This window comes from Bombina bombina, chromosome 2 (genome assembly GCF_027579735.1).
Source record: "Bombina bombina isolate aBomBom1 chromosome 2, aBomBom1.pri, whole genome shotgun sequence".
NCBI lineage: Eukaryota > Metazoa > Chordata > Amphibia > Anura > Bombinatoridae > Bombina > Bombina bombina.
In genome coordinates, this window is record NC_069500.1 from 1,038,723,791 (window position 1) to 1,038,750,935 (window position 27,145).

Here is a 27,145-nt window from a genome sequence, read left to right on the forward strand (position 1 = left end):
TTCCAGCCTTGCATTGGTCTCCAGGCTGGCTTGGCTTGAGAAGTATTACCCTCTTGCTTAGAGGACGTAGCACTTGGGGCTGGTCCGTTTCTACGAAAGGGACGAAAATTAGGTTTATTTTTGGCCTTGAAAGACCTATCCTGAGGAAGGGCGTGGCCCTTACCCCCAGTGATATCAGAGATAATCTCTTTCAAGTCAGGGCCAAACAGCGTTTTCCCCTTGAAAGGAATGTTAAGTAGTTTGTTCTTGGAAGACGCATCCGCTGACCAAGATTTCAACCAAAACGCTCTGCGCGCCACAATAGCAAACCCAGAATTTTTCGCCGCTAACCTAGCCAATTGCAAAGTGGCGTCTAGGGTGAAAGAATTGGCCAATTTGAGAGCACGGATTCTGTCCATAATCTCCTCATAAGGAGGAGAATCACTATCGATCGCCTTTACTAGCTCATCGAACCAGAAACACGCGGCTGTAGTGACAGGGACAATGCATGAAATTGGTTGTAGAAGGTAACCTTGCTGAACAAACATCTTTTTAAGCAAACCTTCTAATTTTTTATCCATAGGATCTTTGAAAGCACAACTATCTTCTATGGGTATAGTGGTGCGTTTGTTTAAAGTAGAAACCGCTCCCTCGACCTTGGGGACTGTCTGCCATAAGTCCTTTCTGGGGTCGACCATAGGAAACAATTTTTTAAATATGGGGGGATGAAAGGTATACCGGGCCTTTCCCATTCTATATTTACAATGTCCGCCACCCGCTTGGGTATAGGAAAAGCTTCTGGGAGCCCCGGGACCTCTAGGAACTTGTCCATTTTACATAGTTTCTCTGGGATGATCAAATTCTCACAATCATCCAGAGTGGATAATACCTCCTTAAGCAGAGCGCGGAGATGTTCCAACTTAAATTTAAATGTAATCACATCGGGTTCAGCTTGTTGAGAAATTTTCCCTGAATCTGAAATTTCTCCCTCAGACAAAACCTCCCTGGCCCCCTCAGACTGGTGTAGGGGCATTTCAGAACCATTATCATCAGCGTCCCCATGCTCTTCAGTATCTAAAACAGAGCAGTCGCGCTTGCGCTGATAAGTGGGCATTTTGGCTAAAATGTTTTTGATAGAATTATCCATTACAGCCGTTAATTGTTGCATAGTAAGGAGTATTGGCGCGCTAGATGTACTAGGGGCCTCCTGAGTGGGCAAGACTGGTGTAGACGAAGGAGGGAATGATGCAGTACCATGCTTACTCCCCTCACTTGAGGAATCATCTTGGGCATCATTTTCAGTGTCACATAAATCACATCTATTTAAATGAGAAGGAACCTTGGCTTCCCCACATTCAGAACACAGTCTATCTGGTAGTTCAGACATGTTAAACAGGCATAAACTTGATAACAAAGTACAAAAAACGTTTTAAAATAAAACCGTTACTGTCACTTTAAATTTTAAACTGAACACACTTTATTACTGCAATTGCGAAAAAGTATGAAGGAATTGTTCAAAATTCACCAAAATTTCACCACAGTGTCTTAAAGCCTTAAAAGTATTGCACACCAAATTTGGAAGCTTTAACCCTTAAAATAACGGAAACTTGTTTAAGATCTTGAGATCTAAGATTGGTCTGAACGTTCCCTCTTTTTTGGGAACTATGAACAGATTGGAGTAGAACCCCATCCCTTGTTCTCCTAATGGAACAGGATGAATCACTCCCATTTTTAACAGGTCTTCTACACAATGTAAGAATGCCTGTCTCTTTATATGGTCTGAAGACAATTGAGACCTGTGGAACCTCCCCCTTGGGGGAAGCCCCTTGAATTCCAGAAGATAACCTTGGGAGACTATTTCTAGTGCCCAAGGATCCAGAACATCTCTTGCCCAAGCCTGAGCAAAGAGAGAGAGTCTGCCCCCCACCAGATCCGGTCCCGGATCGGGGGCCAACATTTCATGCTGTCTTGGTAGCAGTGGCAGGTTTCTTGGCCTGCTTTCCCTTGTTCCAGCCTTGCATTGGTCTCCAGGCTGGCTTGGCTTGAGAAGTATTACCCTCTTGCTTAGAGGACGTAGCACTTGGGGCTGGTCCGTTTCTACGAAAGGGACGAAAATTAGGTTTATTTTTGGCCTTGAAAGACCTATCCTGAGGAAGGGCGTGGCCCTTACCCCCAGTGATATCAGAGATAATCTCTTTCAAGTCAGGGCCAAACAGCGTTTTCCCCTTGAAAGGAATGTTAAGTAGTTTGTTCTTGGAAGACGCATCCGCTGACCAAGATTTCAACCAAAACGCTCTGCGCGCCACAATAGCAAACCCAGAATTTTTCGCCGCTAACCTAGCCAATTGCAAAGTGGCGTCTAGGGTGAAAGAATTGGCCAATTTGAGAGCACGGATTCTGTCCATAATCTCCTCATAAGGAGGAGAATCACTATCGATCGCCTTTACTAGCTCATCGAACCAGAAACACGCGGCTGTAGTGACAGGGACAATGCATGAAATTGGTTGTAGAAGGTAACCTTGCTGAACAAACATCTTTTTAAGCAAACCTTCTAATTTTTTATCCATAGGATCTTTGAAAGCACAACTATCTTCTATGGGTATAGTGGTGCGTTTGTTTAAAGTAGAAACCGCTCCCTCGACCTTGGGGACTGTCTGCCATAAGTCCTTTCTGGGGTCGACCATAGGAAACAATTTTTTAAATATGGGGGGATGAAAGGTATACCGGGCCTTTCCCATTCTATATTTACAATGTCCGCCACCCGCTTGGGTATAGGAAAAGCTTCTGGGAGCCCCGGGACCTCTAGGAACTTGTCCATTTTACATAGTTTCTCTGGGATGATCAAATTCTCACAATCATCCAGAGTGGATAATACCTCCTTAAGCAGAGCGCGGAGATGTTCCAACTTAAATTTAAATGTAATCACATCGGGTTCAGCTTGTTGAGAAATTTTCCCTGAATCTGAAATTTCTCCCTCAGACAAAACCTCCCTGGCCCCCTCAGACTGGTGTAGGGGCATTTCAGAACCATTATCATCAGCGTCCCCATGCTCTTCAGTATCTAAAACAGAGCAGTTGCGCTTGCGCTGATAAGTGGGCATTTTGGCTAAAATGTTTTTGATAGAATTATCCATTACAGCCGTTAATTGTTGCATAGTAAGGAGTATTGGCGCGCTAGATGTACTAGGGGCCTCCTGAGTGGGCAAGACTGGTGTAGACGAAGGAGGGAATGATGCAGTACCATGCTTACTCCCCTCACTTGAGGAATCATCTTGGGCATCATTTTCAGTGTCACATAAATCACATCTATTTAAATGAGAAGGAACCTTGGCTTCCCCACATTCAGAACACAGTCTATCTGGTAGTTCAGACATGTTAAACAGGCATAAACTTGATAACAAAGTACAAAAAACGTTTTAAAATAAAACCGTTACTGTCACTTTAAATTTTAAACTGAACACACTTTATTACTGCAATTGCGAAAAAGTATGAAGGAATTGTTCAAAATTCACCAAAATTTCACCACAGTGTCTTAAAGCCTTAAAAGTATTGCACACCAAATTTGGAAGCTTTAACCCTTAAAATAACGGAACCGGAGCCGTTTTTATCTATAACCCCTTTACAGTCCCTGGTTTCTGCTTTGCTGAGACCCAACCAAGCCCAAAGGGGAATACGATACCAAATGACGCCTTCAGAAAGTCTTTTCTATGTATCAGAGCTCCTCACACATGCGACTGCATGTCATGCTTCTCAAAAACAAGTGCGCAATACCGGCGCGAAAATGAGGCTCTGCCTATGATTAGGGAAAGCCCCTAGAGAATAAGGTGTCTAAAACAGTGCCTGCCGATATTATTTTACAAAAATACCCAGATTAAATGATTCCTCAAGGCTAAATATGTGTATATATGAATCGATTTAGCCCAGAAAATGTCTACAGTCTTAATAAGCCCTTGTGAAGCCCTTATTTACTGTCTGAATAAAAATGGCTTACCGGATCCCATAGGGAAAATGACAGCTTCCAGCATTACATCGTCTTGTTAGAATGTGTCATACCTCAAGCAGCAAAAGACTGCTCACTGTTCCCCCAACTGAAGTTAATTCCTCTCAACAGTCCTGTGTGGAACAGCCATGGATTTTAGTAACGGTTGCTAAAATCATTTTCCTCTTACAAACAGAAATCTTCATCTCTTTTCTGTTTCAGAGTAAATAGTACATACCAGTACTATTTTAAAATAACAAACTCTTGATTGAATAAAAAAAACTACAGTTAAACACTAAAAAACTCTAAGCCATCTCCGTGGAGATGTTGCCTGTACAACGGCAAAGAGAATGACTGGGGTAGGCGGAGCCTAGGAGGGATCATGTGACCAGCTTTGCTGGGCTCTTTGCCATTTCCTGTTGGGGAAGAGAATATCCCACAAGTAAGGATGACGCCGTGGACCGGACACACCTATGTTGGAGAAAGACTGTGCACATTTAGTTAATGGAAGTAAATTGGAAAGTTGTTTAAAATTGCATGCTGTATCTGAATCATGAAGTTTAATTTTGACTTGAGTGTCCCTTTAAACTAGAATTTGTTTGTATGCTTGTGGAGGTGTGCCTCAGCCTAACAATAGAGCTATGGGGATTTTCTCTTATAAGACAGTGAGTAATTGATTCTCTAGCATAAATAATGCACAAATATAAATTTCCTGCTAGTTTCTACCAAAAATGACTTAAAAAATTTAATTGAGTATTATGTCCCTTTGAAGCAGCATTTATCAGTATCATAGAGTTGATGCCTCAAATTGTTTTAATATCTCCCTAGGATGATCACACCAAACTTAAAATACTTACGTTTCAAAAATGGCAAAAACAAATAATATGACAAAGAAAAGTATGTTTGATGAGACAACTGCAACTTGGTCAACAGGCTCCTCAAAATGTTCCTCCTCATTAAAATCTGAAAATAAAAAAAGTTATTCACACATTTAGAACACAGTAAAATCAACAAAATCCATTATATTGGTGCACTAAATATAGATGTGTGATGCGAAACTTAGATGTAAATATTTACTATGGTTATCTTTTATTGCATATTAATAAAAACACACATTTACATTCATTACTAAGCATAAACAATCCATTACTCATTTCAAATATATTTGGCAGCTTCACGTTTGCCTTTATCTTTAAGAAAAAAGTAACATCATTGAGTGTGTTGGTAAATTTAGACAAATGTAATGATACAATGGTTGCCTAATGTGTCAATGATACTATGGAACTGAAATGTAGCCTTCTTTTACTAGGCCAGAAGAGGTCTAGTTTGCCATATAACTGGAGGAAGGTGTTGGAAATATAAATGTCAGTTTGTAAAGCTGATAACGGATATCTATTCAGATACATTCGACATTAAAAAAACAATGCTTTTGTAAAAGGTTCAAGAGTAACTCATGATTTGATTGTAAAAGAGACACCCTATCATGTCTTTGTGACACTGAATAACTGAGCATACTACATATGTAGTACATACTGTGCTTAAGAATAGGATATATTAGTCTGCATGCTTCACCAAATATCTCCAACTTAGAATTCAGCATAAACTCTCATTATATATATATATATATATATATATATATATATATATATATATATATATATATATATATAATAGCATAATACCATGTGGTATAGAATGTTGTTAACCTATTAGTATATCCAATAGTCTAAAGAGGAAGATGGCTAATCTGTTTGAAGACAAATACTTTTTGGAAGGTCAGTTTTGAGTATACCTTGGGATGAACAAAAGCATATTCTGACAGTATAGAGATTTTAAAGGTTACACAACTTATATCTTCACCTTTGATGTGTCATCTAAGACCAAAAATTAAAGACTGTATTGTAATTATTTTTGAAAACATGCGTGAAACTTACAAACATGCCTAATAATTTGAGAAATGTGCTTCAGAACACATTCCTGGGCAACAATATTTTTTTTTTTTATGTATTTGATTTAATATTAGGGAACGTCTCAGTTTGCCCCTAGTGTGTAGTTTATGCAGATGCATGCCTAACTTAAAAGGACACAACCCAATTTTTTTATTTTGTGATTCAAATAGAACATTCAGTTTTAAGCAACTTTCTAATTTACTCCTATTATCATTTTTTTTTCTTCGTTCTTTTGCTATCTTTAATTGAAAAAGAAGGCATCTAAGCTTTTTCTTAGTTCAGCACTCTGGACAGCATTTTTCTATTGGTGGATGAATTTATCCACCAATCAGCAAGGACAACCCAGGTTGTTCACCAAAAATGGGCCGGCATCTAAACATTCTTGTATTTCAAATAAAGATACCAAGAGAATAAAGAAAATTTGATAATAGGAGTAAATTAGAAAGTTGCTTAAAATGTCATGCTCTATCTAAATCATGAAAGAAAAAAATTGGGTTCAGTGTCCCTTTTAATCACCAATATGATGATAACTCAATAAACTAAATAATTATGTAGCAATAACTTTGATGGATTTTATATAGTAAAGTTTGTCTGTTAGCCATAAAGTTCTGGAACTGTATTTTTGAGTACATTAAGGAAGCAACTGAACGCCCAAAAACGCAATAGTTAAAGGGACAGTTTACTCAAAAAAATTCTCCCCTTTAATTTGTTCCCAATGATCCACTTTACCTGCTGGAGTGTATTAAATTGTTTACAAGTAGCTCCTTTACCCTTATATTGGCATTTGAAATTGTTAATTTAGCATGTGGTATCCCCACCTATTCTGAAAGTTTGTGGCCGCGCGTACCAGCTATAGATAAGCTTTGTAAACACAGCCAGCAGAAGAAATTACACTCCCAGTGTGATAAAGCAGAGATAAGGTAATAAAAACAAAATGTATGCTTACCTGATAAATTCCTTTCTCCTGTAGTGTAGTCAGTCCACGGGTCATCCATTACTTATGGGATTATAACTCCTCCCTAACAGGAAGTGCAAGAGGATCACCCAAGCAGAGCTGCTATATAGCTCCTCCCCTCTACGTCATACCCAGTCATTCGACCGAAACCAAACGAGAAAGGAGAAACTATAGGGTGCAGTGGTGACTGGAGTTTAATTTAAAATTTAGACCTGCCATAAAAAACAGGGCGGGCCGTGGACTGACTACACTACAGGAGAAAGGAATTTATCAGGTAAGCATAAATTTTGTTTTCTCCTGTTAAGTGTAGTCAGTCCACGGGTCATCCATTACTTATGGGATACCAATACCAAAGCTAAAAGTACACGGATGACGGGAGGGACAGGCAGGATCTTTACACGGAAGGAACCACTGCCTGAAGAACCTTTCTCCCAAAAACAGCCTCCGAAGAAGCAAAAGTGTCAAATTTGTAAAATTTGGAAAAAGTGTGAAGTGAAGACCAAGTTGCAGCCTTGCAAATCTGTTCAACAGAGGCCTCATTCTTAAAGGCCCAAGTGGAAGCCACAGCTCTAGTAGAATGAGCTGTAATTCTTTCAGGAGGCTGCTGTCCAGCAGTCTCATAGGCTAAACGTATTATGCTACGATGCCAGAAAGAGAGAGAGGTAGCAGAAGCTTTTTGACCTCTCCTCTGTCCAGAATAAACGACAAACAGTTGCCTGTAAATAAAATTTCAAGGCACGGACTACATCCAGATTGTGCAGAAGTCGTTCCTTCTTTGAAGAAGGGTTAGGGCACAATGATGGAACAACAATCTCTTGATTGATATTCCTGTTAGTGACTACCTTAGGTAAGAACCCAGGTTTAGTACCCAGAACTACCTTGTCTGAGTGAAAAATCAGATAAGGAGAATCACAATGTAAGGCCGATAACTCAGAGACTCTTCGAGCCGAGGAAATAGCCATTAAAAACAGAACTTTCCAAGATAACAGCTTGATATCAATGGAATGAAGGGGTTCAAACGGAACACCCTGTAATACGTTAAGAACTAAGTTCAAGCTCCACGGCGGAGCAACAGTCTTAAACACAGGCTTAATCCTGGCCAAATCCTGACAAAAAGCCTGAACGTCTGGAACTTCTGACAGACGTTTGTGCAAAAGGATGGACAGAGCTGAGATCTGTCCCTTTAAAGAACTAGCAGATAAACCCTTTTCTAAACCTTCTTGTAGAAAAGACAATATCCTAGGAATTCTAACCTTACTCCATGAGTAACTCTTGGATTCACACCAATGCAAATATTTACGCCATATTTTATGGTAAATTTTCCTGGTAACAGGTTTCCTCGCCTGTATTAAGGTATCAATTACTGACTCCGAAAATCCACGCTTTGATAAAATCAAGCGTTCAATCTCCATGCAGTCAGCCTCAGAGAAATTAGATTTTGATGTTTGAAAGGACCCTGAATCAGAAGGTCCTGTCTCAGAGGCAGAGACCAAGGTGGACAGGATGACATGTCCACTAGATCTGCATACCAGGTCCTGCGTGGCCACGCAGGCGCTATTAGAATCACCGATGCTCTCTCCTGTTTGATCCTGGCAATCAATCGAGGAAGCATCGGGAAGGGTGGAAACACATAAGCCATGTTGAAGGCCCAAGGTGCTGTCAGAGCATCTATCAGAACCGCTCCCGGGTCCCTGGACCTGGACCCGTAACAAGGAAGCTTGGCGTTCTGGCGAGACGCCATGAGATCTAGATCTGGTTTGCCCCAACGCCGAAGTATTTGGGCAAAGACCTCCGGATGAAGTTCCCACTCCCCCGGATGAAAAGTCTGGCGACTTTGAAAATCCTGATGTGAAGGAGTGTGGGAAAATAGTGCGCTGGTGAAATAAAGTATCAGACCCCTTACAGTGTTTTTAGATCCTTCAGTCTAAAAGTAATGTGTTGTGAAAAAAGGAGAGGTTTTGTAAGGGCGCTAATAGCTGAAGATACTTGTGTGAAATTATTATCTGTAATAGATATCCGTGAAAAATATTAAAAGTATTGATAAAGTCAGATCACATCTGTCCAAGGGGATGCCCTTCAGCAGACCAGATTGGACGATTGTAACAACAGACGCCAGCCTGCTAGGTTGGGGCGCTGTCTGGAATTCCCTGAAGACTCAGGGATCATGGACTCAGGAGGAGAGTCTCCTTCCCATAAACATTCTGGAATTAAGAGCAGTTTTCAATGCCCTTCTGGCTTGGCCTCAGTTAGCAACTCTGAGGTTCATCAGGTTTCAGTCGGACAACATCACGACTGTGGCTTACATCAACCATCAGGGAGGGACAAGGAGTTCCCTAGCGATGATGGAAGTCTCAAAGATAATTCACTGGGCAGAGTCTCACTCTTGCCACCTATCAGCGATCCACATCCCAGGCGTGGAGAACTGGGAGGCGGATTTTCTAAGTCGTGAAAAAAGGAGAGGTTTTGTAAGGGCGCTAATAGCTGAAGATACTTGTGTGAAATTATTATCTGTAATAGATATCCGTGAAAAATATTAAAAGTATTGATAAAGTCAGATCAGAAAAGTTTCTAAAAAACAAGTGGTTTATTGATTACAATATGATTAAAAGGATTTTTTAGAGACGTCTCTAGTACAATTCGATCAGGAAAAGTTAAAAAACAGACATGAAAATAAAAGTAGTACTGATTAGTACTTCATGAGAAATATTAGTTTACTGCTTATTTTATTGGTCACTCGGAAAATATCTACTGTGGTGTGACTAAGCAATTTGCCAAGATTTCTCGTGAGTATTTCAGAGTTCATAGAATTACACATAAACTTCCATTTAAAATTCACATACCAACTTGATAAAACTTGTGTAAAAAATGGAGCTTAAAGTAGAGCTGTGCATAAGAAAAAAATATAATATAGAGTTGTATCTTTGTACCAAATTAGATCAGGCCTTTGTATTAGTTTCACAGCAAACTTTCAGAAATAATTATCATGTCCATATGTATGAACCAAGAGAAATGTCCAGTAATCTTATATTGCAAGTAGCTTAAGATTGCAGTTTGCAACTCTCATACAGATGGTACCTTATCGTATGCGTGAACAACAGCAGGGTATCCTGTGCGTCCTGCGGCTCAGTTCTTCTGACAGTGTCCTTGTGTTGTTGGCGTCTGACGTCACACCCGATGTGTGGGGGCTTGTCTTGCGTCTGCCAATCACTGCTTAGACAATTGTTAATATACAGAATACCTTCTTGCATCCGATACTAGGTATACAAATTTCTTCTTATTTCTGATACTTAGTACTTATTAGGTACCGGTCAGCGGAGATGTATCTGATTAAGATAAATTCACCTGCACTTAGTGCTGTTAGCACGCAGGTTCCGATGATGTTTCTCTTTAGCGTCCTTTATTAACAATCAACCCGGGTTGGTTCATTCGGCTCAAAGAATAGTGGAGTCAAGTATGCAGTCTTTAACTTCTACGCGTTTCACTCCCTCCAGGAGCTTTATCAAGAATGATTTGGACTGTTTGACTCCTCTCTTTAATAGGTGTATCCTGTTTCTCATTGGTTCATAGTAATCTCGTAGTTAAGGTGGTATCATTTGTTTGCACTTGCTCCATATACATTATATTGTTTATCATAAATTTGACCAAACATATTTAGTTATCAAGTTACCATAAAACAATTTTATTTATTTAAATCTAAGCCATAAAAAAATTGTGTGTAAAAATTAGACCAAATATATTGGGAATAAGTGGAAATATGGAGAATACATGTTATGGGGAAATAAAATTATTGTGTTTGGGATGCAAGAAAAATATATTCTTTAGTCAAGAAGAAATGGTGAGATATCCAGTTCTGAATTTAACCCTTTAGGGAATAGCGTGTCAAATTTAAAGATATACTCTGCCTCTTTTAGAAGCAGTTTCTTCTGTATATCCCCACCTCTCCAGTGTTTTTCTAATTTGTATATACCCCAATAAGATAGATCTTTTATGTTGCCCTTATGTGTGGTTTTAAAATGTTTATAAAGATGTGTGTCTTCCATTCCATTCTCTATATTATTGAGATGTTCCCTGATTCTATCTCTCAGAGTTCTTTTAGTTTCTCCAAAATAAAAAAGATTGCAAGTGCATTTTAGGACATAGATAATGCCTTTATGTGAGCATCTTATAAGTTCTTTGATTAGTATGATATTGTTAGGACCTATCTGAATCGTATTGGATTTATTGCTGTGTTTACATGACTTACATGTGTAACATGGGAAGAAGCCTGTTAACTTCTGTCCATGGAGGTCTTTTTGTATTAGTTGGTTGTTTTTGAGTTTTTTTAGTTCACTAGGTGCAAGGGCTGATTTTAAATTACTCGCTTTTTTGAAAACAAAACTGGGGTTATCTCTAACTTTTTCTCCCAGGATATTGTCTTCCTTGATGAGATGCCAATGCTTTTTTATAATTTTTTTCACCACATTATGGTCAATGTGGTAATCAGTTATGAAGGGAATTTTTATTATATTTTCGTCTATATTTGTTTTTTCTTTGTATACTAGTAGTGATTCCCTATTTGTGTTTTTAGCCCTTTCCAATGCTTTTTTGGTATGTGTTGTGTTATAGCCTCTTGAGTTAAATCTTTCAATTCGTGTTCCTGCCTGATCTTCAAAATCTGCCATCCTAGAGCAGTTTTTTCGGACTCTAAGACACTGCCCTATTGGTATGTTATCTTTCCAAGCATCCAGATGACAACTTTTGGCATGCAAATAATTATTACAGTCAACTTGTTTGAAGTATGTTTTTGTCTCTATCTTATTGCCCAGTGCCATAATTTCCAAATCAAGGAAAGTGATTACCTCTTTACTTTGGTTATGTGTAAAACGTAGACCTAAATTATTTTGGTTCATTTTTTCAAACATTTGGATTAAATCGGTTTCCTGCCCTTTCCAAATTATTATCAGGTCATCTATGTACCCATTGCTGTTCCTTCTATTTGGAGATAAAACTTGTTATTAAAGGAGAAATAGTTGTTCTCTAGGATAAATTTGATGCTCATTAAAATAAATTCCTTATGTATTTCTGGCATGTCTGTGTCTTTTGTTAAATAGTGGTTGATTGCCTCCATTCCCTTTTTATGGTCTATCACTGTGTACAGTGACGTTACGTCACAGGTGGTTAGATTTCTCCTTTAATAACAAGTTTTTATCTCCAAATAGAAGGAACAGCAATGGGTACAAGGTTTGCACCTAGCTATGCCAATCTCTTTATGGGTCTTTGGAAAGAAAATTTCTTTGGATCCGGCGGCTATGGTGCAAACCTTGTACTCTACAAAAGGTACATAGATGACCTGATAATAATTTGGAAAGGGCAGGAAACCGATTTAATCCAAATGTTTGAAAAAATGAACCAAAATAATTTAGGTCTACATTTTACACATAACCAAAGTAAAGAGGTAATCACTTTCCTTGATTTGGAAATTATGGCACTGGGCAATAAGATAGAGACAAAAACATACTTCAAACAAGTTGACTGTAATAATTATTTGCATGCCAAAAGTTGTCATCTGGATGCTTGGAAAGATAACATACCAATAGGGCAGTGTCTTAGAGTCCGAAAAAACTGCTCTAGGATGGCAGATTTTGAAGATCAGGCAGGAACACTAATTGAAAGATTTAACTCAAGAGGCTATAACACAACACATACCAAAAAAGCATTGGAAAGGGCTAAAAACACAAATAGGGAATCACTACTAGTATACAAAGAAAAAACAAATATAGACGAAAATATAATAAAAATTCCCTTCATAACTGATTACCACATTGACCATAATGTGGTGAAAAAAATTATAAAAAAGCATTGGCATCTCATCAAGGAAGACAATATCCTGGGAGAAAAAGTTAGAGATAACCCCAGTTTTGTTTTCAAAAAAGCGAGTAATTTAAAATCAGCCCTTGCACCTAGTGAACTAAAAAAACTCAAAAACAACCAACTAATACAAAAAGACCTCCATGGACAGAAGTTAACAGGCTTCTTCCCATGTTACACATGTAAGTCATGTAAACACAGCAATAAATCCAATACGATTCAGATAGGTCCTAACAATATCATACTAATCAAAGAACTTATAAGATGCTCACATAAAGGCATTATCTATGTCCTAAAATGCACTTGCAATCTTTTTTATTTTGGAGAAACTAAGAGAACTCTGAGAGATAGAATCAGGGAACATCTCAATAATATAGAGAATGGAATGGAAGACACACATCTTTATAAACATTTTAAAACCACACATAAGGGCAACATAAAAGATCTATCTTATTGGGGTATATACAAAGTAGAAAAACACTGGAGAGGTGGGGATATACAGAAGAAACTGCTTCTAAAAGAGGCAGAGTATATCTTTAAATTTGACACGCTATTCCCTAAAGGGTTAAATTCAGAACTGGATATCTCACCATTTCTTCTTGACTAAAGAATATATTTTTCTTGCATCCCAAACACAATAATTTTATTTCCCCATAACATGTATTCTCCATATTTCCACTTATTCCCAATATATTTGCTCTAATTTTTACACACAATTTTTTTATGGCTTAGATTTAAATAAATAAAATTGTTTTATGGTAACTTGATAACTAAATATGTTTGGTCAAATTTATGATAAACAATATAATGGAGCAATGTATATGGAGCAAGTGCAAACAAATGATACCACCTTAACTACGAGATTACTATGAACCAATGAGAAACAGGATACACCTATTAAAGAGAGGAGTCAAACAGTCCAAATCATTCTTGATAAAGCTCCTGGAGGGAGTGAAACGCGTAGAAGTTAAAGACTGCATACTTGACTCCACTATTCTTTGAGCCGAATGAACCAACCCGGGTTGATTGTTAATAAAGGACGCTAAAGAGAAACATCATCGGAACCTGCGTGCTAACAGCACTAAGTGCAGGTGAATTTATCTTCATCAGATACATCTCCGCTGACCGGTACCTAATAAGTACTAAGTATCAGAAATAAGAAGAAATTTGTATACCTAGTATCGGATGCAAGAAGGTATTCTGTATATTAACAATTGTCTAAGCAGTGATTGGCAGACGAACCGAGCCGCAGGACGCACAGGATACCCTGCTGTTGTTCACGCATACGATAAGGTACCATCTGTATGAGAGTTGCAAACTGCAATCTTAAGCTACTTGCAATATAAGATTACTGGACATTTCTCTTGGTTCATACATATGGACATGATAATTATTTCTGAAAGTTTGCTGTGAAACTAATACAAAGGCCTGATCTAATTTGGTACAAAGATACAACTCTATATTATATTTTTTTCTTATGCACAGCTCTACTTTAAGCTCCATTTTTTACACAAGTTTTATCAAGTTGGTATGTGAATTTTAAATGGAAGTTTATGTGTAATTCTATGAACTCTGAAATACTCACGAGAAATCTTGGCAAATTGCTTAGTCACACCACAGTAGATATTTTCCGAGTGACCAATAAAATAAGCAGTAAACTAATATTTCTCATGAAGTACTAATCAGTACTACTTTTATTTTCATGTCTGTTTTTTAACTTTTCCTGAATTGTACTAGAGACGTCTCTAAAAAATCCTTTTAATCATATTGTAATCAATAAACCACTTGTTTTTTAGAAACTTTTCTGATCTGACTTTATCAATACTTTTAATATTTTTCACGGATATCTATTACAGATAATAATTTCACACAAGTATCTTCAGCTATTAGCGCCCTTACAAAACCTCTCCTTTTTTCACGACTTAGAAAATCCGCCTCCCAGTTCTCCACGCCTGGGATGTGGATCGCTGATAGGTGGCAAGAGTGAGACTCTGCCCAGTGAATTATCTTTGAGACTTCCATCATCGCTAGGGAACTCCTTGTCCCTCCCTGATGGTTGATGTAAGCCACAGTCGTGATGTTGTCCGACTGAAACCTGATGAACCTCAGAGTTGCTAACTGAGGCCAAGCCAGAAGGGCATTGAAAACTGCTCTTAATTCCAGAATGTTTATGGGAAGGAGACTCTCCTCCTGAGTCCATGATCCCTGAGTCTTCAGGGAATTCCAGACAGCGCCCCAACCTAGCAGGCTGGCGTCTGTTGTTACAATCGTCCAATCTGGTCTGCTGAAGGGCATCCCCTTGGACAGATGTGGCCGAGAGAGCCACCATAGAAGAGAATTTCTGGTCTCTTGATCCAGATTCAGCATAGGGGACAAATCTGAGTAATCCCCATTCCACTGACTTAGCATGCACAATTGCAGTGGTCTGAGATGCAGGCGTGCAAAGGGAACTATGTCCATTGCCGCTACCATTAAGCCGATTACCTCCATGCATTGAGCCACTGACGGGTGTGGAATGGAATGAAGGACACGGCAAGCATTTAGGAGTTTTGTTAACCTGTCCTCTGTCAGGTAAATTTTCATTTCTACAGAATCTATAAGAGTCCCTAAGAAGGGAACTCTTGTGAGTGGCAATAGAGAACTCTTTTCTTTGTTCACCTTCCACCCATGTGACCTTAGAAATGCCAGTACTAACTCTGTATGAGACTTGGCAGTTTGGAAACTTGACGCTTGTATCAGAATGTCGTCTAGGTACGGAGCTACCGATATTCCTTGTGGTCTTAGTACCGCCAGAAGAGAACCCAGAACCTTTGTAAAGATTCTTGGAGCAGTAGCTAACCCGAAGGGAAGAGCTACAAACTGGTAATACCTGTCTAGGAAGGCAAACCTAAGGTACCGATAATGATCTTTGTGAATCGGTATGTGAAGGTAGGCATCCTTTAAATCCACTGTGGTCATGTACTGACCCTTTTGGATCATGGGTAAGATTGTCCGAATAGTTTCCATTTTGAACGATGGAACTCTTAGGAATTTGTTTAGGATCTTTAAATCCAAGATTGGTCTGAAGGTTCCTTCTTTCTTGGGAACCACAAACAGATTTGAGTAAAACCCTTGTCCGTGTTCCGACCGCGGAACCGGGTGGATCACTCCCATTAGTAAAAGATCTTGTACACAGCGTAGAAACGCCTCTTTCTTTATCTGGTTTGCTGACAACCTTGAAAGATGAAATCTCCCTTTTGGAGGAGAAGCTTTGAAGTCCAGAAGATATCCCTGAGATATGATCTCTAACGCCCAGGGATCCTGGACATCTCTTGCCCAAGCCTGGGCGAAGAGAGAAAGTCTGCCCCCCACTAGATCCGTTTCCGGATTGGGGGCCCTCACTTCATGCTGTCTTAGGGGCAGCAGCAGGTTTTCTGGCCTGCTTGCCCTTGTTCCAGGTCTGGTTAGGTTTCCAGCCCTGTCTGTAGCGAGCAACAGTTCCTTCCTGTTTTGGAGCGGAGGAAGTTGATGCTGCTCCTGCCTTGAAGTTACGAAAGGCACGAAAATTAGACTGTCTAGCCCTTGGTTTGGCTCTGTCTTGAGGCAGGGCATGGCCCTTACCTCCAGTAATGTCAGCGATAATTTCTTTCAAACCGGGCCCGAATAATGTCTGCCCTTTGAAAGGTATGTTAAGCAATTTAGATTTAGAAGTCACATCGGCTGACCAGGATTTAAGCCACAGCGCTCTGCGCGCCTGAATGGCGAATCCGGAGTTCTTAGCCGTAAGCTTAGTTAAGTGTACTACGGCATCAGAAATAAATGAATTAGCTAGCTTAAGGACTCTAAGCTTGTCTATAATTTCATCCAATGGAACTGAGCTAATGGTCTCTTCTAGAGACTCAAACCAGAATGCCGCCGCAGCCGTGACAGGCGCAATGCATGCGAGGGGTTGTAATATAAAACCTTGTTGAGTAAACATTTTCTTAAGGTAACCCTCTAACTTTTTATCCATTGGATCTGAAAAAGCACAGCTATCCTCCACCGGGATAGTGGTGCGCTTAGCTAGAGTAGAAACTGCTCCCTCCACCTTAGGGACCGACTGCCATAAGTCCCGTGTGGTGGCGTCTATTGGAAACATTTTTCTAAATATAGGAGGGGGGGAAAAGGGTACACCGGGCCTATCCCACTCCTTGGTAATAATCTCTGTAAGCCTCTTAGGTATAGGAAAAACGTCAGTACACACCGGTACCGCATAGTATCTATCCAGCCTACATAATTTCTCTGGGATTGCAACCGTGTTACAATCATTCAGAGCCGCTAATACCTCCCCTAATAATACACGGAGGTTCTCAAGCTTAAATTTAAAATTTGAAATGTCTGAGTCCAGTTTACTTGGATCAGATCCGTCACCCACAGAATGAAGCTCTCCGTCTTCATGTTCTGCCAATTGTGACGCAGTATCAGACATGGCTCTAACATTATCAGCGTACTCTGTTCTCACCCCAGAGTGGTCGCGTTTATCCCTAAGTTCTGGCAATTTAGATAAAACTTCAGTCATAACATTAGCCATGTCTTGCAAAGTGATTTGTAAGGGCCGCCCTGATGTACTTGGCGCCACAATATCACGCACCTCCTGAGCGGGAGATGCAGGTACTGACACGTGAGGAGAGTTAGTCGGCATAACTTCCCCCTCGTTGTCTGGTGAAATTTTCTTGACATGTACAGATTGGCTTTTACTTAAAGTAGCATCAATGCAATTAGTACACAAATTTCTATTGGGCTCCACATTGGCCTTTGAACATATTGCACAAAGAGATTCCTCTGTGTCAGACATGTTTAAACAAACTAGCAATTAAACTAGCAAGCTTGGAAAATACTTTTCAAATAAATTTACAAGCAATATAAAAAACGTTACTGTGCCTTTAAGAAGCACACAAAACTGTCACAGTTGAAATAACAATGAACCGGATTAGTTATAGCAACCAAATTTTCACAGTAAATGCATTAAGTTAGCAAAGGATTGCACCCACTAGCAAATGGATGATTAACCCCTTAATACCAAAAACGGATAACAATTAAAAATATAAATGTTTTTATCACAGTCAAAGCACAGTCTCACAGGTCTGCTGTGAGTGATTACCTCCCTCAAAACTAGTTTTGGACACCCTTGAGCTCTGTAGAGACGTCCTGGATCATGCAGGGAGAAAAAGGAAGACTGTGACTGAATTTCTACTGCGCAATAAAGTGCCAAAATAGGCCCCTCCCACTCATAATCCAACAGTGGGGAAGCTCAGTAAACTGATTTTATTCATATCAAACGACAGCCATGTGGAAAAATAATGCCCATAAAATTTTTCACCCAGTACCTCATAGAAAAAACGATTAACATGCCAGTAAACGTTTAAAATATAAAATTATGAAATGTTATTAAAAAGCCTGCTGCTAGTCGCTTTCACCGCAGAATAGGCTATAAGTTATATGTATACAGTATTTTCTTAGTGAAGTGCCATTCCCCAGAAACACTTCAGTGTAAACATACATACATATCAGCCTGATACCAGTTGCTACTACTGCATTTAAGGCTGCACTTACATAACATCGGTATTAGCAGTATTTTCTCAGTCAATTCCATTCCTTAGAAAATAATATACTGCAACATACCTCCTTGCAGGTGAACCCTGCCCGCTGTCCCCTGTTCTGAAGTTACCTCGCTCCTCAGAATGGCCGAGAACAGCAAATAGATCTTAGTTACGTCCGCTAAGATCATACACAAACTCAGGTAGATTCTTCTTCTAATGCTGCCTGAGAAAAAACAACACACTCCGGTGCTGTTTAAAATAACAAACTTTTGATTGAAGAATAAAAAACTAAGTTTAACAACCACAGTCCTCTCACACGTCCTATCTATTAGTTAGGTGCAAGAGAATGACTGGGTATGACGTAGAGGGGAGGAGCTATATAGCAGCTCTGCTTGGGTGATCCTCTTGCACTTCCTGTTAGGGAGGAGTTATAATCCCATAAGTAATGGATGACCCGTGGACTGACTACACTTAACAGGAGAAATGTTGATTTTCCATTGTTCTCTCAAAGTATTGGTGATTGTTTTAAGGACAGATATAAGATAAAGAAGCAGGTATATGTGCACAATGTGATACAGTAATGAGATCTGATTATACCTACAAGCTCAACCTATTTTATTAGGCCGTGGCTTCAAAACACAAAATAAGAGCTTTAATATACAGAAATAAACCTTAAAAAGCTAATTTTCATACATTTTTTACTCTGCAGTTGGTATAAAAAGCAATTGTAAACACATTAAGGGAAAAACTATTTTACAGTATACTGTCCCTTTAATACCTGACCTACTAGTAGACAATAAACACTTTGAGATTATGGATTGTAGTAAAACCACAGAATACCTTGAGTTCCATCATTGATGCTAGTAATCTGCTTTCCCAGATCATCCACTTTATGTTCCCTGTAAGGACATAAAGCTTTAGTAAGTAATTGGTAAGCAAATTAAGAATCCTAAAAGCTTATTATAAAACATTAATTTTGTGTCCGTCACATCTATAGAAACTACAGAAACATAAAACAAAAAAAATCACAAAGGATTGGAAGTAGCATAATTTCTATTGAGTTATCGGCCTTACTTAAAGGGATACTAAACCCAAAAATGTTCTTTCATGATTTAGGTAGAGAATACCATTTTAAACAATATTCCAATTTACTTCTATTATCTAATTTGCTTCATTCTTTAGATACCCTTTGTTGAAGAAATAGCAATGCACATGGGTGAGCCAATCACATGAGGCATCTGTGTGCAGCCACCAAACAGCAGCTAATGAGCCTATCTAAATATGCTTTTCAGCAAAGGATATTAAGACAATGAAACATGGGATAATAGAAGTAAATTAGAAAATTGTTTAAAATTACAAGCTCTTTCTAAATCATGACATAAAAAAATGTGGGTTTCATGACCCTTTAAAAGGACATTCAAGCCAAAATTGGAATCCTCATGGATGAATTTCAGTTTTGAATGGAAACATTTTTGTAATAAACATGTATTAGAAAAACATAATTTATGCTTACCTGATAAATTCCTTTCTCCTGTAGTGTAGTCAGTCCACGGGTCATCCATTACTTATGGAATATATCTCTTCCTAACAGGAAACTGCAAGAGAATTACCCAGCAGAGCTGCTATATAGCTCCTCCCCTCACATATCATACTCAGTCATTCGACCAAAGCAGACGAGAAAGGAGGAACCATAGGGTACAGTGGTGACTGGAGTTTAATTAAAATTTAGACCTGCCGTAAAAACAGGGCGGGCCGTGGACTGACTACACTACAGGAGAAAGGAATTTATCAGGTAAGCATAAATTATGTTTTCTCCTGTTAAGTGTAGTCAGTCCACGGGTCATCCATTACTTATGGAATACCAATACCAAAGCTAAAGTACACGGATGAAGGGAGGGACAAGGCAGGAACATTAAACAGAAGGAACCACTGCCTGAAGTACCTTTCTCCCAAAAATAGCCTCCGACGAAGCAAAAGTGTCAAATTTGTAAAATTTTGAAAAAGTGTGAAGCGAAGACCAAGTCGCAGCCTTGCAAATCTGTTCAACAGAGGCCTCATTTTTAAAGGCCCAGGTGGAAGCCACAGCTCTAGTAGAATGAGCTGTAATCCTTTCAGGAGGCTGCTGTCCAGCAGTCTCATAGGCTAAGCGTATTATGCTACGAAGCCAAAAAGAGAGAGAGGTAGCCGAAGCCTTTTGACCTCTCCTCTGTCCAGAGTAAACGACATACAGGGAAGAAGTTTGACGAAAATCCTTAGTTGCCTGCAAATAGAATTTCAGGGCACGGACTACGTCCAGATTATGCAAAAGTCGTTCCTTCTTTGAAGAAGGGTTAGGACACAGAGATGGAACAACAATCTCTTGATTGATATTCCTGTTAGTAACTACCTTAGGTAAGAACCCAGGTTTAGTACGCAGGACTACCTTGTCTGAATGAAAAATCAGATAAGGAGAATCACAATGTAAGGCAGATAACTCAGAGACTCTTCGAGCCGAGGAAATAGCCATCAAAAACAGAACTTTCCAAGATAACAGCTTGATATCAATGGAATGAAGGGGTTCAAATGGAACGCCTTGAAGAACATTAAGAACTAAGTTTAAGCTCCACGGCGGAGCAACAGACTTAAACACAGGCTTAATCCTAGTTAAAGCCTGACAGAAAGCCTGAACGTCTGGAACTTCAGCCAGACGTTTGTGTAGAAGAATAGACAGAGCAGAAATCTGTCCCTTTAACGAACTAGTAGATAAGCCCTTTTCTAAACCCTCTTGTAGAAAGGACAATATCCTAGGAATCCTAACCTTACTCCATGAGTAACTCTTGGATTCGCACCAATGTAAATATTTACGCCATATCTTATGGTAAATTTTTCTGGTAACAGGCTTCCTAGCCTGTATTAAGGTATCAATAACCGACTCCGAGAAGCCACGCTTTGATAGAATCAAGCGTTCAATCTCCATGCAGTCAGCCTCAGAGAAATTAGATTTGGATGTTTGAAAGGACCCTGAATTAGAAGGTCCTGTCTCAGAGGCAGAGACCACGGTGGACAGGACGACATGTCCACTAGGTCTGCATACCAGGTCCTGCGTGGCCACGCAGGCGCTATCAGAATCACCGAAGCTCTCTCCTGTTTGATCTTGGCAATCAAACGAGGAAGCATCGGGAATGGTGGAAACACATAAGCCATGTTGAAGACCCAAGGGGCTGTCAGAGCATCTATCAGCACCGCTCCCGGGTCCCTGGACCTGGATCCGTAACAAGGAAGCTTGGCGTTCTAACGAGACGCCATCAGATCCAGATCTGGTTTGCCCCAACAACGAATCAGTTGAGCAAAGACCTCCGGATGAAGCTCCCACTCCCCCGGATGAAAAGTCTGGCGACTTAGAAAATCCGCCTCCCAGTTCTCCACGCCTGGGATGTAGATCGCTGACAGGTGGCAAGAGTGAGACTCTGCCCAGCGAATTATCTTTGAGACTTCCAACATCGCTAGGGAACTTCTGGTTCCCTCTTGATGGTTGATGTAAGCCACAGTCGTGATGTTGTCCGACTGAAATCTGATGAACCTCAGAGTTGCTAACTGAGGCCAAGCTAGGAGAGCATTGAATATTGCTCTTAACTCCAGAATATTTATTGGGAGGAGTTTCTCCTCCTGAGTCCATAATCCCTGAGCTTTCAGGGAATTCCAGACTGCTCCCCAGCCTAGAAGGCTGGCGTCTGTTGTTACAATCGTCCAATCTGGCCTGCGAAAGGTCATCCCCTTGGACAGATGTGGCAGAGAAAGCCACCATAGAAGAGAATCTCTGGTCTCTTGATCCAGATTTAGTAGGGGGGACAAATCTGAGTAATCCCCGTTCCACTGACTTAGCATGCACAATTCCAGCGGTCTGAGATGCAGGCGCGCAAATGGTACTATGTCCATTGCCGCTACCATTAAGCTGATTACTTCCATGCACTGAGCTACTGACGGGTGTGGAATGGAGTGAAGGACACGGCAAGCATTTAGAAGTTTTAATAACCTGGCCTCTGTCAGGTAAATTTTCATCTCTACAGAATCTATAAGAGTCCCTAGAAAGGGAACTCTTGTAAGTGGTAATAGAGAACTCTTTTCCACGTTCACCTTCCACCCATGCAACCTCAGAAATGCCAGAACTATCTCTGTATGAGACTTGGCAGTTTGAAAACTTGACGCTTGTATCAGAATGTCGTCTAGGTACGGAGTCACCGCTATGCCTCGCGGTCTTAGTACCGCCAGAAGTGATCCTAGAATTTTTGTAAAGATTCTTGGAGCCGTAGCTAATCTGAAGGGAAGAGCTACAAACTGGTAATGCCTGTCTAGGAAGGCAAATCTCAGATACCGGTAATGGTCCTTGTGAATCGGTATGTGAAGGTAGGCATCCTTTAGGTCCACTGTGGTCATGTACTGACCCTCTTGGATCATGGGAAGGATGGTTCGAATAGTTTCCATTTTGAATGATGGAACTCTTAGAAATTTGTTTAGGATTTTTAAGTCCAAGATTGGCCTGAAGGTTCCCTCTTTCTTGGGAACCACAAACAGGTTTGAATAGAATCCCTGCCCGTGTTCCGTCCGCGGAACTGGGTGGATTACCCCCATTAGTAAGAGGTCTTGTACACAGCGTAGAAACGCCTCTTTCTTTATTTGGTTTGCTGATAACCTTGAAAGATGAAATCTCCCCCGTGGAGGAGAAGTTTTGAAGTCCAGGAGATATCCCTGAGATATGATCTCCAACGCCCAGGGATCCTGGACATCTCTTGCCCAAGCCTGGGCGAAGAGAGAAAGTCTGCCCCCCACTAGATCCGTTTCCGGATAGGGGGCCCTCTCTTCATGCTGTTTTGGGGGCAGCAGCAGGTTTCTTGGCCTGCTTGCCCCTGTTCCAGGACTGGTTAACTTTCCAGGCCTGTCTGTAACGAGCAACAGCTCCTTCCTGTTTTGGAGCGGAGGAAGTTGATGCTGCTCCTGCCTTGAAGTTACGAAAGACACGAAAATTAGACTGTTTGGCCTTTGATTTGGCCCTGTCCTGAGGTAGAGCATGGCCCTTACCTCCCGTAATGTCAGCAATAATTTCTTTCAAGCCGGGCCCGAATAAGGTCTGCCCTTTGAAAGGAATATTAAGCAATTTAGATTTAGAAGTCACGTCAGCTGACCAGGATTTAAGCCATATCGCTCTGCGCGCTTGGATGGCGAATCCGGAGTTCTTAGCCGTAAGTTTGGTTAAATGCACAACGGCATCAGAAACAAATGCGTTAGCTAGTTTAAGTGTCTTAAGCTTGTTGATTATTTCATCCAATGGAGCTGAGCGAATGGCCTCTTCCAGAGACTCAAACCAGAATGCTGCCGCAGCAGTGACAGGCGCAATGCATGCGAGGGGCTGTAAAATAAAACCTTGTTGAACAAACATTTTCTTAAGGTAACCCTCTAACCCTCTTTTTATCCATTGGATCTGAAAAGGCACAACTATCCTCCACCGGGATAGTGGTACGCTTAGCTAAAGTAGAAACTGCTCCCTCCACCTTAGGGACCGTCTGCCATAAGTCTCGTGTGGTGGCGTCAATAGGAAACATTTTCCTAAATATGGGAGGAGGGATGAAAGGCACACCCGGTCTATCCCACTCCTTGCTAATAATCTCTGTAAGCCTTTTTGGTATAGGAAATACGTCAGTACACACCGGTACCACATAGTATCTATCCAACCTACATAATTTCTCTGGAATTGCAACCGTGTTACAATCATTCAGAGCCGCTAATACCTCCCCTAGCAATGTGCGGAGGTTCTCTAGCTTAAATTTAAAATTGGAAATCTCTGAATCCAGTCTCCCTGGATCAGATCCGTCACCCACAGAATGAAGCTCTCCGTCCTCACGTTCTGCAAACTGTGACGCAGTATCTGACATGGCTCTCATCTCATCCGCGCGCTCTATCCTTAACCCAGAGCTATCGCGCTTGCCTCTTAATTCTGGCAACTTAGATAATACTTCTGTCATAACAGTAGCCATGTCTTGCAAAGTGATTTGTAAGGGCCTCCCTGATGTACTTGGCGCCACAAAATCACGCACCTCCTGAGCGGGAGGCGAAGGTACTGACACGTGAGGAGAGTTAGTCGGCATAACTTCCCCCTCGTCGTCTGGTGATAATTTCTTTACATGTAAAGATTGACTTTTATTTAAAGTAGCATCAATCAAATTAGTACACAAATTTCTATTGGGCTCCACATTGGCCTTTAAACATAGTGAACAAAGAGATTCATCTGAGTCAGACATGTTTAAACAAACTAGCAATGAGACTAGCAAACTTGGAAATACTTTTCAAAATTAATTTACAAGCAATATAAAAAACGTTACTGTGCCTTTAAGAAGCACAGAAAAACTGACACAGTTGAAATAACAATGACCAAAATAGTTATAGCAACCAAATTTTTACAGTAAATGTATTAAGTTAGCAAAGAATTGCACCCACCAGCAAATGGATGATTAACCCCTTAGTACCCAAAAACGGATAACAATTATATAATTAACGTTTTTCTCACAGTCAAATACACTGTCACAGGATTGCGGTGCCTGATTACCTCCCTCAAAATGGATTTTGAAGACCCCTGAGCTCTCTAGAGACGATCTGGATCATGGAGGATGAAGTAGACAGATTGTGACTGAATTTTTACTGCGCAAAAAAGCGCTAAAATAGGCCCCTCCCACTCATATTACAACAGTGGGGAAGCTCAGAAACTGTTTCTATGCAGAAAACAAAAATGGCCATGTGGTAAAAATCATGCCCTAATAAGTTTTATCACCAAGTACCTCACAAAAACGATTAACAAGCCAGTAAACGTTTTAAACATACATTTGAAAGTTATGTATTATTATTAATAAGCCTGCTACCAGTCGCTTTTACTGCAGTTAAGGCTCATACATTATTTCAGTATTAACAGTATTTTCAGAGTCAATTCCATTCCTTAGAAAAATACATTCAGTGTACACACACTCATCAGCCTAATACCAGTCGCTATCACTGCATTTAAGGCTGAACTTACTTTACATTGGTATCAGCAGTATTTTCTCAGTCAATTCCATTCCTCAGAAAAATAATTTACTGCACATACCTCATTTGCAGGGGGGCCCTGCATGCTATTCCCCTTCTCTGAAGTTACCTCACTCCTCAGATGAGAAACAGCCAGTGGATCTTAGTTACGTCTGCTAAGACCATAGAAAAAAACCCAGGCAGATTCTTCTTCTAATGCTGCCTGAGAATAAACAGCACACTCCGGTGCCATTTAAAATAACAAACTCTTGATTGTAGAAATAAACTAAGTTAAAAAACACCACAGATCTCTCGCAGCTTCCTTTTTAGTTAGGCTGCAAGAGAATGACTGAGTATGATATGTGAGGGGAGGAGCTATATAGCAGCTCTGCTGGGTAATTCTCTTGCAGTTTCCTGTTAGGAAGAGATATATTCCATAAGTAATGGATGACCCGTGGACTGACTACACTTAACAGGAGAAAAATGCTTCTAATAAAAGCTAAAGCTATTTCAAATGAGTATTTAAAAGGACATTAAACCCAACATATTTCTTTCATTAGTCAGATAGAGAATACAATTTTAAAAAAGTTTCCAATTTACTTCTATTATCAAATTTGCATCTTTCTAATGATATTCTTTGTTGAAGAGATAGCTAGGTAGGTAGTGTGCATGTGCCTGAAGCACTACATGACAGGAAATAGTGTTTCCATCTAGTGCTCCTGCTAATGTATAACATAGTTTCATAACTGCTGCCATATAGTGCTGCAGACACGTGCATACTCCTGAGCTTACATCCTTGCTTTCCAACAAAGGATAACAAGAAAATAAGAACATTTGATAACAGAAGTAAATCAAATTGAGAATCAAATTAAGAATATCTAGCTATGCATCACATGCACAGAAAAAACAGAATTTATGCTTACCTGATAAATTACTTTCTCTTACGGTGTATCTAGTCCACGGATTCATCCTTACTTGTGGGATATTCTCATTCCCTACAGGAAGTGGCAAAAGAGCACACAGCAAAGCTGTCCATATAGCTCCCCCTCAGGCTCTGCCCCCCCCCCAGTCATTCGACCGAAGGTTAGGAGAAAAAGGAGAAACCATAGGGTGCAGTGGTGACTGTAGTTTAAACAAAAATTTTAACCTGGCTTAATTACCAGGGCGGGCCGTGGACTGGATACACCGTAAGAGAAAGTCATTCATCAGGTAAGCATAAATTCTGTTTTCTCTTACAAGGTGTATCCAGTCCACGGATTCATCCTTACTTGTGGGATACCAATACCAAAGCTTTAGGACACGGATGAAGGGAGGGAACAAGACAGGTAACCTAAAAGGAAGGCACCACTGCTTGCAAAACCTCTCTCCCAAAAATAGCCTCCGAAGAAGCAAAAGTATCGAATTTGTAAAATTTGGCAAAAGTATGCAGTGAAGACCAAGTCGCTGCCTTACAAATCTGTTCAACAGAAGCCTCATTTTTGAAAGCCCATGTGGAAGCCACAGCTCTGGTGGAATGAGCTGTAATTCGTTCAGGAGGCTGCTGTCCAGCAGTCTCATAAGCCAATCGGATGATGCTTTTCAGCTAGAAGGAAAGAGAGGTAGCAGTTGCTTTCTGACCTCTCCTCTTACCAGAATAGACAACAAACAAGGATGATGTTTGTCTGAAATCTTTAGTTGCTTGTAAATAGAATTTTAAAGCACGAACCACATCAAGATTGTGCAATAAACGTTCCTTTCTTGAGGATGGATTAGGACACAGAGAAGGAACAATGATTTCCTGGTTAATATTCTTATTAGAAACCACTTTAGGAAGAAAACCAGGTTTGGTACGCAAAACTACCTTATCTGCATGG

The 27,145-nt window shown here is 40.2% G+C and overlaps 1 protein-coding gene across 6 annotated transcripts in view; it reads right to left on the reverse strand.

The window, feature by feature from the left end:
* MFSD8 (major facilitator superfamily domain containing 8) overlaps positions 1-27,145 on the reverse strand; it is a 158,474-nt gene that overhangs the window by 30,059 nt on the left and 101,270 nt on the right. For all 6 annotated transcript variants that reach the window (XM_053703641.1, XM_053703642.1, XM_053703646.1 and 3 more), the window contains 2 exons: positions 19,107-19,165; positions 4,815-4,920 (listed from right to left, as the gene is read on the reverse strand). In XM_053703641.1, coding sequence (XP_053559616.1) covers positions 4,815-4,920; positions 19,107-19,165 — 165 coding nt within the window. The remainder of the gene's footprint in view (positions 1-4,814; positions 4,921-19,106; positions 19,166-27,145) is intronic.